Here is a 16,307-nt window from a genome sequence, read left to right on the forward strand (position 1 = left end):
GCAAGGCCACTTCAACAAGAGCAAGCTTCAGTTCAGCTCTTTGAGTATAGGCCCTGCCTTTGGAGTTCACTACTAACTATTGTCGATCCCATCGAAATCCTGTTTAAATCCAACAAGACATCAACTTTCAAGCATAATATGAATGAAGAAACAAGTATAGGAACAAAATGCTTGTAGTCGTTTTTTATAACAACTTTTCTTATTGAATTTGTAGTCGTATTTTATTACAACTTTTTTTATTGAACGTCAGTTTCTTTTTTCTTTCATCATGGATTACTACTAAAGTCCTGTATGCTTATTCCACATAAGTCCTTCAATTTTTGATTTTTTTTTGTCTACAGAGAAATGTCAACATTCTAATAATGCAAGGATGATGGCTATACTGTAATATTATACTATTATAGTTTACAATATACTGCAACGGTATATTGTAATAATCGAAGAAGAACACAGTTACCTAACAGTATACCGCTACAGTATACAATACACTATAGGAGTATATATGTCACGACCTGGATTCCCACCCTCGGGAGTCGTGATGGAGCCTACTAGTAGGAGCTAGGCAAGCCAATTAATTGCACAATTAACCTTTTTGCCCATTTTATATTCATTAACAATTTTGAAATAATAACATTTAAACAGCGGAATTTAACACAAACGGAAAAAAGAAACAATAAGCTATCTGAACATGAATATCCAATACAACTGTTTGAGTCACGACTACCCAGAGCTGGTGTCACAGTTTCACAGACGGTCTAAGAATACTACATATAAAGGGTCTAAAAGGAATAAATACAACACTGTCTCTAGAAATGCAAGAAAGAAGCAGGAATAGTAGATAGAAGGAGACGCCAAGGCCTGCGGATGCCTGCAGGACTATCTCGGGTCGCCTGATGATCAAGAATCAGCAATCTCACTGCGGTTTGAAATCCACAACACTAGGGTCTGCACAGAAGAGTGCAGAGTATAGTATCAGCACAACCAACCCCATGTGTTGTTAAGTGCCTAGCCTAACCTCGGCGAAGTAGTGACGAGGCTAGGATCAGACTACCAAATAAACATGTGCAGTTATATGATATACAACGGAAAGTAAAGCAGAAATAAATAAGTAAAGACGGGAGGGGGAAACATGTTTCGGGGAATAACAGGTAAGAACAGATTATCAAAAGAACTATAAAGGAATCAAAATCCAACCACTAACAAAAGTAAGGAAAACAAAGGCATATTTCACTTTCTTTTCACATCTTGTGGTAGGCGTACCACCCGCTCTCATTTCATTACATCTTGTGGTAGGCGTACCACCCGCTCTCATTCCATTATATCTTGTGGTAGGCGTATCACCCGCTCCCATTTCATCATATCTTTTGGTAGGCGTACCACTCGCTCCTATTTATAATATTGTTGCGGCATGCAACCCGATCCACATATAATATTGTTGCGGCGTGTAACCCGATCCATATATAATATTGTTGCGGCGTGCAACTCGATCCATATATAATATTGTTGCGGCGTGCAACCCGATCCATATATAATATTGTTGCGGCGTGCAATCCGATCCATATATAATATTTATAATTATAACGAGCGTCCCGACAAGGGATCAATAAGGTCTACACTATCCCAGCAAGGAATTCGATAGCATAAGTAAATACGTCCCGACAAGGAAGAAACAATTATAACCAAACTTGTTACTACATCTAACCACCTTAGCTATAACCAACCTCATTCCGACATCTAACACCTCAGTTACAACCAAACTTGTTCCAACATCTAACTACCACAGCTATAACCAAACTTGTTACAATACCTAACTACCTCAGCTATAACCAAACTTGTTCCAACATCTAACTATCACAGCTATAACCAAACTTGTTACAACAGCTAACTACCTCAACTATAACCGAACTTGTTACAACACCTAACTATCTCAACTATAACTCAACTAGTTTCAACATCTAACACGAAGAATCATCAACCTAAGCGTCTATAATATCAATTAAGAACACAATGCAATGGAACCTCAACTCAACAATAGCCCGGCAAGGGGGAAATATAATGATCTCTTCTCTTTCTCACTTTTACGTCACAATTCACTTCACAACTCGAGCCAATGCTCTAGAGTTTCGAATATCACTTATACTTTCACAATTCGTTATACAATTGGAGCCAACGCTCCTTAATGTTCATAGGTCACAATTCTTCCCACAACAACGAAATCATGAAAATCACAATATAAGACTCACGGTCATGCTTGACACCAACGTATAGATACTCGTCACCATGCCTATACGTCGTACTCAACAAGAAACAAATAGAAAATAGAACAAAACTCCTAATCCCTCAAGCTAAGGTTAGACCAAACACTTACCTCGATGCCTCGAACACAACTCAAGTTTCAATTATAGCTTTACCCTTTGGTTCCTCCAAAATTCGCTCGTATCTAGCCACAAGTTACTTAATTACATCAATAAACGCTAAATGAATCAATTTGAATGCATGAAAATGAGTTCTCCAAAGTTTTACCCAAAAAGTCAAAATCGGCCCCGAGCCCACGTGGTCAAAACCTGATTACCCATTCCCCCACGAGCTCAAATATGTAATTTGTTTTGAAATCGGACTTCAAATCGAGGTCAAAATCCCCAATTTTTGAAAAACTTAGGTTCTACCCAAAACACCCAATTTCCCCCATGAAAATCATTGATTTGAAGTTGAAATCATGTTAAAAGATGTTAATGATTGAAGAAAACTAGTTAAAAATGACTTACAATTGATTTGGAGAAGAAAGGTTATTTGAAAAATCGCCTCTTATGTTTTTGGGGTTTTGAAAAGTGAAAAATAACTGAAAAGTCCATTTAAATATACTTCTCTCAGACCCTCTCCGCGGACCGCATAAAAAGGATTGCGGTCGCGGAGCTCCACCGCGGACAGCATAAAAAGGACTGCGGCCGCGGAGCTCCACCGCGGACCACAAGAAATCGAGCACGGCCGCAGAGGCTTGGCCTTGCTCACCGCGGACCGCACAAATCCCACCGCGGTCGCGGAGTCCCCACCGCACCGCGAATTTTGCACCGCGAGACCTGGCTTTAGAGACCTGCAACTTCTCTGAATCTGCAACTTTTTCCTAAGTTCAAAACTTGCCGAAACACACTCGAGCCCTTGGGGCTCCTAACCAAACACACGTACTAACTCAACAACATCATACGAACTTATCCATGCGATCAAAATCACCAAAATAACCTCAATAACAATGAATCAACCTCAAAATCAAGAATTGTTTTTTCTCAAACTTCATCAGGTATCAAATTTAGCAATATAGGTCTGAATCACGTCACATGACATCCGTTTTTCATAAAATTTCACAAAAACTTCTTAAATCATATATAAGACCTGTACCGGGAGCCGGAACCAAAATACGGGCCCGATACTAACATGTTCTAATCAAATTTCCTTAAACAATTTCAGAAAATAATTTTCTTTAAACATTCATTTCTCGGGCTCGGGACCTCAGAATTTGATTCCAGGCATACGCCTAAGTCCCATATTTTCCTACGAACCCTCCGGGACCGTCAAATCACAGTCTGAGTCCGTTTACCCAAAACGTTGATCGAAGTCAAATTTACTCATTTTATAACCAAATTTTTTATCATTTTCCATAGATTTTCATATTTAAGCTTTCCGGCTACGTGTCCGGACTGCGTATGCAAATCGAGACGACTCTAAATGAGGTTTTCAAGGCCTCGGCGACACAGAATTCAATTAAAAGCAAGTGATGACATTTTGGATCATCACAATATAGTTATACTACCATAGTATACTATTATAGTATACAATATATTGTTATAGTATACTGTAATAATATGAAATATACTATAACGATATACTGTAATAGTATACAATATACTATAATAGTATACTTATTACCCGTAAATTCACTTGCTTTTTACCTTTTAATTTGCTTTAAGCTTTTACCCAACGTGAGAGGCAAATTAAAAATGCAAAAAATATATATATTATAGTATGCTATATAATATAATGATATACTCTTACAATTAAATCCTTTTAGAATTTTTTAAAATTTTTATTGACAACTGATATTATTTCAGTTTAATAATTGAATCAATTTTTTTAACTTACGTACAATTGTATAATCTGTTGGTATATCTATATACTATACTAGTATTATATGTTAGTTAATATTTTTTGGTTGTATTAGCTACATTTAATTGGTACTCAGTTTGATTTTTCTTTAGTAATAGTTTACAAAAAAGAATAATAAAAATAGTGAAAACAGTAAATGAAATTAGACTATAAAGAGAAAAATAATATAAAAAAAGAAGTTAAATGAAATTAGAAAAGGAAAAAAGAAAAAAATAAGAAGAAAACGAGAAAATATAAAAGGAGCTAGAAAAGAAAAAAAGAAAAAGAAAAGAAGCATAGAAATAAAAAAGAATTTGAGAATAAAGAAAAAGTTCCCCAAAAAAACTACTATGGGTAGGAAATGTAATTAGTTTATGGATAAAAAAACAAATGGGTAGACAAGGATAAATAGTTTTGTTTTTATGGGTAACTATGTCAAAACCACTTCTTATAATTTTTCCATTTCTTAAATAGTTTTGCAGATATAGCTTATGTGCTTCACAGACGGAAGAACAAAAATGTCACTACCAATTTCGGATAGTAGGCTATCTATTGTCTTTTATCATATTGTTACTTTAAATACAATATTTGTTTCGGCAGTTACAAATTTTATTGTATCGTATCGTTAAATTTGTCGTTACATAACGACGAAAAGAGTCACGACCAATTTAATAATGCCGCATCATTACTTTGCTTTTGCCTCTCATCTTGTCATTCATTATTATTAAATAAACCTATTTTATCCTTTATCCTACACTTTTATATGATAATTTTACCTTGTACCTTGCTTTTTCTTTATAATATTGCATAAGTTTACTCTTCATATTGTTAGTGTATGATATCATGAAACAATGACGTACAATTTATCAAAATATTTTATACACTTAAACAATATAATACAATATAATACGATATAAAATATTATGAAACGGCATATAACTACTATCCAAACAAGCTGTAAAGTTTAATCATATAATATTTTTTTTTATCGGTAACTCAATTGGCTATACAGGTTTAGCCCTGTGGATTAAATTCTCAGCGCATGTCTCGGAATATGTTTAAGGCTTAGCTTTTGGCTTTTCTAATTCTTTTTCCCTTCTTTTCTGGCTAGTGGTGGATTCTAAAGAGTTCGCAACTTTTTTATTGTCTTTTTGGATTAATGTTACGTTAATGAGTGTAAAAAAAAAAGACTTACTTTTTTTATATATAACGCCGAAATTCTCCGTGCTATACTTTAACGGTAACTTTTGCCGTTAAGGTATAGCGCACAAATTTACTGCGATATACTAGTTTAGCGCCTGAAATCTGTGCGTTATCACTCTTAAAATATGTCAGTCTTCTGCCTTTCATACATACATTTGGAATGCCAACCACACATGTTCTTTTTCTTTTGGCATAATACATACGGAGACATCTAAAGTTAGCACAATCTTTCACTTAGACACGTAAAATAAGTCTCTTTCCAATTAGACACGTTTTTGCTGGCTTATTAATTAACCAAGCGCGTGTTCTGCAATCTCCGTCTACATGGAAAAAGTAACCATTATAAATCGTGCCACATCATTTTTTTTGTCCACCTCACTATCCACCTCAGCTATATAGTGTTATTTCCACTAAAATACAAAAACCCCCTTCGTCCCCAACCTCCAACGTTCCCCCACCCGCCGATGTCTCCAATCCCGTCGCCGACATCACCCCTACTCCCTCTTCGTTGTCCAATTTTTGTCATCTGATCTCGTCTGGCAAACGACGTCAAACAGATCCAAACTCCAAAGCCTAAAGGTCATAAAACCCATTTATTAAACTCCGTAATAAAGCCAAAAATTTCTGCAAAAACATCAAAATTACATAACAATGGCCAAGTAATTTTATTCTATATATTAGGATGTTGGTCTCATTTGTTCACCACTTTTTAGTTGTCTTTGTTTGAGATTGATAGTGCTGCTTGATGGTTTTTTTCCTGCAGCTTTATTTACTTTTTGGTGTTATGGTAGTGAAATATTATGGTGGTTGGAGGAGAAGTTTTGGTGGGATTTTGGAATTGGGGGTTGGTGATGATAAATAAAAAATGGTTGCTGCTAGGTAATTTATGAGGAGAAGATGACTTATTGGAGTATTATTACGGAGGAGGAAGATTTAAGATAGTGGAGGAGCTGATATAGTGGAAAAATGAAGAAGATGATGGAACACAGTTTGTTTTTTGGGTGGGTGGGTGGGTGGGTGGGGTGGGGGATTTAGTGAAAATAGGGTTTTTTGTGGTCAAATGCATTTTTAATATTTAATTAATTGAAAAATGTCATATTTATTTCATTCACGCTCAAGGAGACTGAGAAACACTTTCTTTGCCATGTCATAGTTTTGTGTCTAATTGGTATGAGAATTGCCTAAGAAACGTATCTAATTAGAAAGAGGCCTAGTTTAAGTGTCTAAGTGAAAGATTGTGCCAATTTTAGGTGTCTTCGTATGTATTACGCCTTTTCTTTTTATTCACATAAAATGAAAAAAGGCCAAGTATATCAATTACTCCATCCATAAATCACATACATGCATGCATATATGTATTTTTCAACATAAACACTTTTAACTTTTAAAAAGCATTTTTGAGAAAAATGAAACTTAGAAACACTTTTAAAAAACTTGACCAAACATTAATTAACTCTTAAAAATACTTTTTAAATTAATTAACCAAATACAAATTATTTCTCATTAAAAGTACTTTTAAAAAAAGTACTTTCGAGAAAAATAATTTCAACATAACCAATTTTAGAAGCTTGACCAAACAAACTATACTAGTATTTCAAATATCACTACCTAATCAATTTTAACCTTTTAAATAATCCTACATCTAATTCTAATTTCTCCAAGAATGTATAATTTCCTTCAAACTATACTAGTATTTCAAATATCACTACCTAATCAATTTGAGTGAGGAAGCTGGCATGGCAGCCTTTACAATCATACAAAATAACTAAATAAATAACGAAAATGAATGAGTAACTTAATATAGGAATTTAAAAATAAATTAATAGGAATTTACTTTTATCAGTAGTAAATGCAACTAATTAATTAAATATAATTAGAAGTGTCATAAGTGGGCCTTCATCAGTTGAACTAAAATAAATCAACTGAAAATGAATGATAAAATTAATTTAAGAGCCTTTCATATTAGCACTAAATGCAACTAATTACTGTAGGTAATAAAAAAAAATCCCTCGAAAATTGGGATTTGGTTGGAGGTAAGCGGTCAGTCAAATAAGGAGCAGAGTATAGCGCACAGATTCAGGTGCTAAACTAGTATAATTAATGTTTGGTCAAATTTTTTAAAAGTATTTTTAAATTCCATTTTTCTCGAAAATGCATTTTAAGAGTTAAAAGTGTTTATGTTGAAAAATACATATATGCATGCATGTATGTGATGTGTATACATTTATGGATGAAGTAATTGATATACTTGGCCTTTTTTCATTGGAATTTTTACTTCCTATAGCAAAGGTTTACCCCCTATTTATTTAAAATAAATACCATTTAAATAAATTACCTCCTATAGATACGTTATATATTTTATAACAAAATTTCTAATTTTAGGTATCTCCTACACTTAAGCCACTATACACGCTATGTTTTATTTTCCTCTCTCTATTCTCGGATTTTTCTCTCTCATAGATACGTTCTTCATATAACTTCTCAAAACAAGTTCACCCTCTCTCTCTAAAATGATACAATCTCATATAATCGCGCTAAAAATCAGAATCATCCTCACCCAAAACGCTGCTTCCTCCGTCCCCAATCTCGGGTAAACCCTAATATCATCTACATTGTACTGATTTGCTTCTAAAATTAGTGTGGTAAGTATTTTTTTTTTATTTTCGCCATTTTTGCTTATTCTCATTCCTTCTACTCACCAAATTTTTGCTTTTTCCTTTGCTACAGGTTTAATCCATTCTCAGATTTTTCTATCTTTAAGTTGTATTCATCCAATGTCTGAGAATACACCCCGCAAGTTAATTACTAGAGGTATACCCACTAAAATTCTCAATTTCGATGGGTCCTCTTTCTCCTTGCAAATCACTCAAGGGGAATTGGATGCAGGTTTAGCCAAAAATATGGTATTGGAGCAGAGAACAAAATATCGACAAGAAAATTTCAAAGAAATCCAAGTCGAGAAATCATTGAAGGAAACAAGACTTCTCATTCCGCAAAAGAGGAAAAACCATATCTCTGAAGCTTCATCTGTCAAGGGGAAGGAGGTTGAAGCAAGTAAAAGCTCAGACAAAGTCGAAGAAAAGGTAATTCTTATGTATTCATCTATATTATTCATGTATTCATCTGTATTTATACGTATGACATTTGTTCAATGTTTCTGTTCAAAAAAGGCTATTCAACGTATTTTTGTACTTTTAGAAAATAATGATACAATTATGTATATGTATTCTGATGTATTTTTATAGTTGTATTTTTAAGGATTTTCAAAGTTTCCATCACTGTTTTTTATTCTAATTTCAATGTATTTATTTGTTGTTTTAATATGTTTAATTTTCCAGTTTGTATTTAGTTGTATTCATATCTATTCATGTTAGATATATTTATGTCATGTGTGTTGGGTGCAGTTGTTTTTACATGTATTTAGTCCTGTCAGTGTATTTAGTTGTATTCATGTCAGGTTTACTATGAAATATGCGTTGTATTCATTTGTATTTATATTATTAAGTGCATTTAGTTGTATTCATATATATATATTCATGTCATATTTACTATGAATATGTGTTGTATTCAGTTGTATTTAAATGTATTTATTCTTGTTAAATGGGGAATTAAGCTTTTTGTGAAAAAAATAGTCAATATTTGCACCGCATATCAGTGTATATACTAACACTGACATAGTCTCCGAGCTAAAAGAGAATCTTACTCCAGAGCAGTTCAAACAACTGGGTAATACTTGTTTTGGAAATTTCCTTCAAATTAAATGTTGTGAAGTCCAACATCAACTCTTCAGATGCTTCATGGCTCTCCAGTTAGAAGGAACTCCTAACAATGTATTTGCAATACACGTCAATGGTACTTCATTACATTTCTCATTAAGGGAGTTTACGCTTGTGAGTGGCCTCAAATGTATTGGTAATGATTCTGATTTTGAGTTTAGTAAAAAGGTTCCTAACCGGCTTATTGAGACTTACTTTGGAGGTGCCAATCTTGTCAAGAAGAAACATTGGATGAAATGCTTTGCTGACAAGAATTGGGGTCACGCAACGATGGTGATGCCTTGAAGATAGCTTTGTTGTATTTCATACACACCTTCATATTTTCATCCGAGAAGAACAACACAACCATACTAAGGCTACATTTTGACTTGGTAGAGAGTGAGCGCTATTCTGAATATCATTGGGGTTTAAAAGCATTTGAAACGCTAACAAAATCGATTAGCAAGAAGATGGATGCTCAGAAGAAGTATTACAGGATAGCTGGGATGCCCCTAGCTATGCAAGTGTGGTTTTATGAGTGCTGTTCAGATGTTGATTCCAAAATTGCACTCCGAATTGATAACGAGGTCCCTAGAATACTCAATTGGAGAACCACCGAAAATTAGCCAAACTTTGCTTATCTGATGAACGACATGTTCAATAACAAGGCAAACATGGTAATATACAATTTGTATCGTGGCAAGTTTAGATTTTACTAATCATTAATTCTGCATACATTTGCATACAGATACATACAGATTGCATATAGATGCTACATACACTTGCATATAGATGTTGCATACATTTGCATACAAATACTACATACATTTGCATACATAAGCATACAGTAGTATACAGTTGTTGTTGCCTTTAGTTTTAATTCTTCATACAATTGCATATAATTTACCAATGAATAGTGTTGCCTTAATTTCAATACAAATTACAATTTGATTCCAGATCTGCATGTGTATGTTTGTAGTAAGACTTTGATTATATTTCGTTTTTCAGATTGTTTACAAGGACATCCATCCAACCAATATAGAGCTTGTCGTTATTCAGATTCCTCCTTTAGGCATTGATGTTGAGAACAGTCCTACTTTTTCTCATTCAGACAAGTCGGTAGAGGATTCAGATGACTTTTCTCCTACACCTGATCTTCAATGTAAGAAGAAACATGTTGCAAGTGTTGATCCATCTTCATCACCGCCCCATAAAAAGCGCAAGGAACAAGAAATGCATCCCTCAAATACAGAGTTTCAATCCAATATTCCTCCTATTTGTGTATCCGAAATTGGACAGAATGTTTTGCATCACAATCAGCTGACAGATTCAAAAAATGATGAAGTATCTTCTTTGAGGAAAGACCTAAATTCATTCAAAGAATACGTGAGTATTTATCCACGTATTAAACATTACGGTTTAGTGCTTAATATTCACATATTTTTGGCGCAATATTCTAATTATTTCTATCTTGCTAAGGTTGTGGGCGAGTTCAAGTCGCTGAGGACATTGATCAATGATAACTTTAAGAAACTTTCTGACCATCTTCAACACAATCAGCAAAGTGAAAGTTTACACCAGAGAAAGGAACCCATAGGGAGAAGTGATGATGGTTTTGAAATGCCATATGATGCCAACTTGCAAGATATTCCAAAAGGCCACACACAGACTGACACAACTGCTGGGGATAATGTTGAGGTTTATCATTTTTATCTCCTTTAGCATATGTTTACATCTCCTATTTTCTATTATTCGGATTAATCATATATAAAACAGTTTTACAACATTGTGAAATACAAGTACATATATAGAATTATTCAGTATTTTTAAAAATCTTAATCCTATATGCATTTATATTTTCCTGAATTTATATCTGCAGTTATTCTTGTGCTCATTGCATGTTGTGTCTACATGTATTCATATAAATTCATACACTGATTATGTATGAATTTAAGATGTATTTTACTGTATTCATATGTATTTCAAATGGCATCATTGTAGACATTTTGACCATCCCCAAGATTTTTTATATTTTAACATGTAAATATTTAATTTAGGCCTAATATAGATATTTCAGCTATTTTTAACTTCTTTACTTTATTTTCTTCATAAAAATGGAAAATTACGAAAAACTATATTTTTAGCTTACGTATCTTTCATAAATTTAAATAAAAATATACAAAAATAGTACTTATTTTTATCTTTATATAATTTTGAAAATAAAAAATATATAATAGTTTCATGTTAGCCTTTGGCATGGGGTAGTATTTTTATCTTACTTTAAAATGTGTCAATTAAGGTGTTGGATCATAATTTTAAGAGTTTTAGAACCCAATTCTTGGCCCAATTTGGATTAGTCCATTAAGCCTAGGGACCCTTCTAGACTCTTCTTTGGAATAAAAAAAACAAATAAAGAAGACCCTAAGGACTTAACACAAAAGACCTAGCGACTAATGAGCAAAATACACAAAGATACACCTAAACCTAGACTCTACCTATAAATGAGTGCTTAAAAAAAATAAAGAAAGAAGAAGAGAAAAAAGGCTGAACGAAAAAGCTGAAAAGCTGCACAAAAAAGAATTCTCTGCCTTCTCTCTAGGAAGAGAAGGAATAGTAATTTCGTCATCATTTTCCGATCATAACTCCGGAATCCGGTGGTGGAACTAACCAAACTTGGTGTCAAAAGATACATAATTTCCTTACGAATAATACCCAATTGGTTTCAACTTCAGATCTATAGTCAATTTTTGTAGATCTTAATTTCATTTTCACAAGTTATTGTAGCAGACAGTGTTCTTCATTCAATTTCAGTGATTCAGCTAATTCCAGCGCTACTTTTCAGCACAACAGCTTTTGATAACGTGAAAATGTTCTCTTATCTTCTAAGATTGGTTTGAATTCTAAGCTTCATTTTAAATCGAAATTACTGTTTTTTACAGTTTGGACTGTGAAATTGGATTCACAGCCATAAGCAGTAAGTAATGTGAAGCTAATTTGAATTACAGTAGCATCGTTGTCTTGCAAAGCTGCTGCACCTTTGTCATGTAATTAAAGTGCTAAAGAATTACAATTGTAATGGACACACAAGCAGGTGGCCAGCCACCTTTTGTGGCTGCGCTGCCTACCCAACCTCCTTAAAAAATTCCACAACATCAGGGAACACAAATAACAACAAACAGCCGATGGATTACTCCAAAATTCTGAAACCTTGCACTTTAAATGTTGTAATGCATGAGCAACAGGAAGTTGAGCCAATTCCCATTCATCCACCTACAATATTGAATGAAGAGCATGTTATTCAGTTCACAGAAGCAAAAGTAGAAAGGATGGATATCATCGAAGGATTACAATATGCAATAGTTGGTAAATGTTCTTATGGCAGCTCAGAAATTCAACAACTGCGTAAGTTAATACCAATTCAATGCGGAATTAAAGGTGAGTGTAACATTGGATTTCTAAGGGATAGGCACATTTTGATTAGAATGACGTTAAGGCAGGACTATCTTCATTTCTCATCAAAAACTCATTACATAAAGGACAGGGATGGCTATCAATATCAGCTTAGGCCATTGATTTATGACTCAAAGTTTAGAGCATATGAAGAAACACCCAAGGCAATGGCTTGGATTTCATTCCCAGGTCTATTGCCAACCTTTTTTGTGAAGGAATGTCTATTTTCTCTAGCTACAGAAGTAGGTAAACCAATGCATCTAGATATGGCAACAATTAATAAAACTAGACCTAGTTGTGCTAGGGTGAAGGTACTAGTTGATCTACTTGCAAATTTGCCTAAAAAGGTGAGGATGGACATATTCAATGAAGCTAAAGGAACAACAAGAACTGAATGGGTGAGAATTCAATATGACATGCTGCCTAAATATTGCAGACATTGTAAACTTCAAGGGCATGATCAATTTGAATGCTGGAGGATACACCCTGAACTATATGTGGAGAAGGAGAATGCTAACCAAGCAGATACAGCTAAGAAGCAGGACATAGGGAACTCACAGCCTATAATGATTTTATCTAGTGGAAAGGTCGTGGGTAATGTGAATGTTACAGCAAAAGAGCAATGGAAGGAAGTGAAGGACAACAGAGTTAGAAATGTAGTAAATCAAAATACTAGTCTCAATAATAATGGAATGGAGATGGCACCAGCTAAGCAGCTTGAAAACAATCAGAACAAGGAGGGTACAAGTACTGTAGATAGACAAGCAGGAGCACAAAGCAACAGTGGTAAGGAATTGGTGGCAGTAGACAATGAAGATAATGATCATGTTCAAGTAGCTAACAAGTTTGCAATATTACAAGGGATGGATGAAGAGGAAGAACATGTTAATCAATTGGCAATGGTGGCAGCTAATGCAGTAACAAACAGTCCAGCAGTTCATAACCAAGCATCTACAAAGCAAAAACCAAAACATATGGTCAATAATGAGGGAAAGCTAAATCCAGCAGCACAAGCTTTTCATCTTAACTCATCGGGGATTAGTTCGACTAATGGTCTAGTCAATGGAAAGGAGGCATCAAAAGCAAAAAAGGATAATGCACAATGGGTAGAAAGAAGTTTCAAGGATAAAACAGGAGATGCAATAGTGAAGATCAACATCATGCCAGGAAATCCTATCACAAGATACATTAGTGAACAAGGAGAAGGGTCAAAATCTTCTACATTTAAAGAAAGAGTGCAAGGCTGTGGAGAACGACTATCCATGGGCTGTGGAGGCAGGCTATGGGATGCACAAAGGGAATATGATTCAGAGGAGAACGAAGTACCATTAGGAGCACAAGCTGATAAGGAACCAAATGGGAAGGACAAAGAAGAAAATGAGCAAAGTGTAAATGGAGATCCCCATGCCAATGACAACAATACAACTGATAATTTTTTAATAAAGGGAGGATCAGAAAATGTTGAGCACAACAATAATTATCAGATAGCAGAAGTCACAGAAATTGGAAACTATGAAGGAAGAGGCCCAGAGGTAAATGATCCTGGAGGAACAGAAGATGATAAACTTCAGAAATCACAAGAAGACCCACAAGGACATAACACAACAGAGAAGGAGAAACAGCCAAAATAAAAAACAGAATTAGTAAATGTTACTATTACATTGGAGAAAAAGCAGTTGCAGCTGTTAAAAAGAGGAGAAGAGAAGGCCTTGGTCCCTAAAAAGAATGCATTTGGAGCTACATCAGGAGGGAAGGAAGACAATGAAGAAGGAGAAGAACCTGGTAGATCAGGATACAACATGGATCAAGAATCAACTACCCAACACCTTATGAATGCTGCAAGGCAAGGTGACTTATCACCTACGCAAGTGGAAAAGGAAAAATCAGCAGCAAAAGGTAAGAAGAAACAACAAAACGATAATTTTGCAGCCCCAAAAGCTGGGGTGCACACAAGGAGAACGCTAACTAAATCCAACAATCAGTGATGAATGCTCTCATTTGGAATATAAGGCCAGTCAACACACAGCAGTCCTTTGAAAGGTTGAAAAAAATGCACATGCAAAATCACAATGAAATTGTAGGATTAATGGAGCCAAAGCAACAAGCAAAAAAACTGGAAAGGTACAGAAACAAGATAGGACTTGCACAGGCAATTTCAAATGTTTCCAACAAGATCTGGGCTTTCATAGATGAGGTATTTGAGGTAACTGTTATGTACAATATGGTGCAACAATTAACACTACGATTGTTTCATACTGAATCGCATGTGGAGTTTGTCCTAACATTGATATATGCTAAATGTGATGCAATTGAGAGGATAGAATTATGGGATTCATTATATGCAATGGCAAGGGATATGGATGCACCATGGCTTGTAGGAGGTGATTTCAATGTAATATGGGACGAAAAAGAGAAGTTTGGTGGGTTACCTGTGTCATTGAATGAAATTGATGACTTTCGACACTGCGTCAACACTTGCAATCTCTTCGACCTTGGATTTAAAGGCAACATATTTACATGGTGGAATGGGAGAGCAGAGGAAGACTGTATATTCAAAAGGCTAGACAGATGCTTGGCCAATGTTGAGTTCCAACAAACATTTCCAGGAATAGAGGTGCAACATTTGTCAAAGACTGATTCTGATCATAGTCCAATGTATCTGAAGTGTGATATTGAGACTCCACCAATCAAAAAGCCTTTTATGTTCTTGAATTTTTGGGTGGAACATGCGACTTTTAAAGATGTGGTGAAAGAGAATTGGACAGCTGATTTCAGTGCAAATCCTTAGATTCTTTTTAATCACAAGTTAAAATAATTAAAGAAGGCCCTTTCATTGTGGAGTAAGGCTACATTTGGAGATATTTTCCAAAAGATAGCAAGCATGGAGGAGGTGGTGCTGGTTCATGAAGCAGAATTTGAAGCAAATCCTACAGGGATGAACAGGGAAAGGCTACAAAAGGTTCAAGCAGAATTGATCAAATGTCTTGCACTAGAGGAGAAATATTGACAACAAAAGGCAGGCATGACTTGGTTCAAGGAAGGGGATAGGAACACTAAGTTATTCCATGAACAAGTGAGAGGTAGGAGGAAGAGACTTCAGCTTAACAGAATTCAAAATAGTGGAGGAACCTGGATTGAAGAAGAACAAGAAATTACAGAAGAGGCTATCAAATTCTACGAGGAACAGTTCACAGAAGCAGCTACTCCTTCATCATTTGATATCATAGAGCATGTTCCTAATCTGATTAACACTGATCAGAATGTAGAATTGATTAAGCAACCAACAAAAGAGGAGGTTAAAGTGGCAGTACTTGGACTTAATGGTGATAGTGCTGGGGGGCTAGATGGTATGACAGGCAAATTCTATCATTCTTGTTGGGACATAATAGGGGATGACCTGTATGACATGGTGAGGGCTTTTTTCAATGGTCATGAGCTACCCAAGTGTGTAACACACACCAACCTAGTTATGCTACCAAAGAAAAAAGAAGTTACCACTTTTTCTAATTTAAGACCAATAAGCCTCAGTAACTTTTCAAATAAGGTTATATCGAGGGTGGTACATGAAAGGCTAGTAAAATTTCTCCCAAGTCTGATATCGGTGGAACAGTCAGGTTTTATTAAGAGCAAGAATATAGTAGAAAACATCCTTCTAACTCAGGAGATAGTGACTGACATTAGGCTTAGAACTAAGGCTGGACCTAATGTCATCCTGAAGCTAGATATGACCAAAGCTTATGATAGATTATCTTGGTTATTCCT

The 16,307-nt window shown here is 34.9% G+C and overlaps 1 protein-coding gene across 1 annotated transcript; it reads left to right on the forward strand.

Annotated features, from left to right (window-relative positions):
* The first annotated feature begins 14,529 nt into the window (after positions 1-14,529).
* On the forward strand, positions 14,530-15,333 carry LOC142182205 (uncharacterized). Its single transcript, XM_075256256.1, has one exon. The coding sequence runs from the start codon at positions 14,530-14,532 to the stop codon at positions 15,331-15,333; it is 804 nt and encodes a 267-aa protein (XP_075112357.1).
* Positions 15,334-16,307: the final 974 nt, after the last annotated feature.

The sequence above is a fragment of the Nicotiana tabacum genome, chromosome 6 (assembly GCF_000715075.1).
Source record: "Nicotiana tabacum cultivar K326 chromosome 6, ASM71507v2, whole genome shotgun sequence".
NCBI classification, from domain to species: domain Eukaryota; kingdom Viridiplantae; phylum Streptophyta; class Magnoliopsida; order Solanales; family Solanaceae; genus Nicotiana; species Nicotiana tabacum.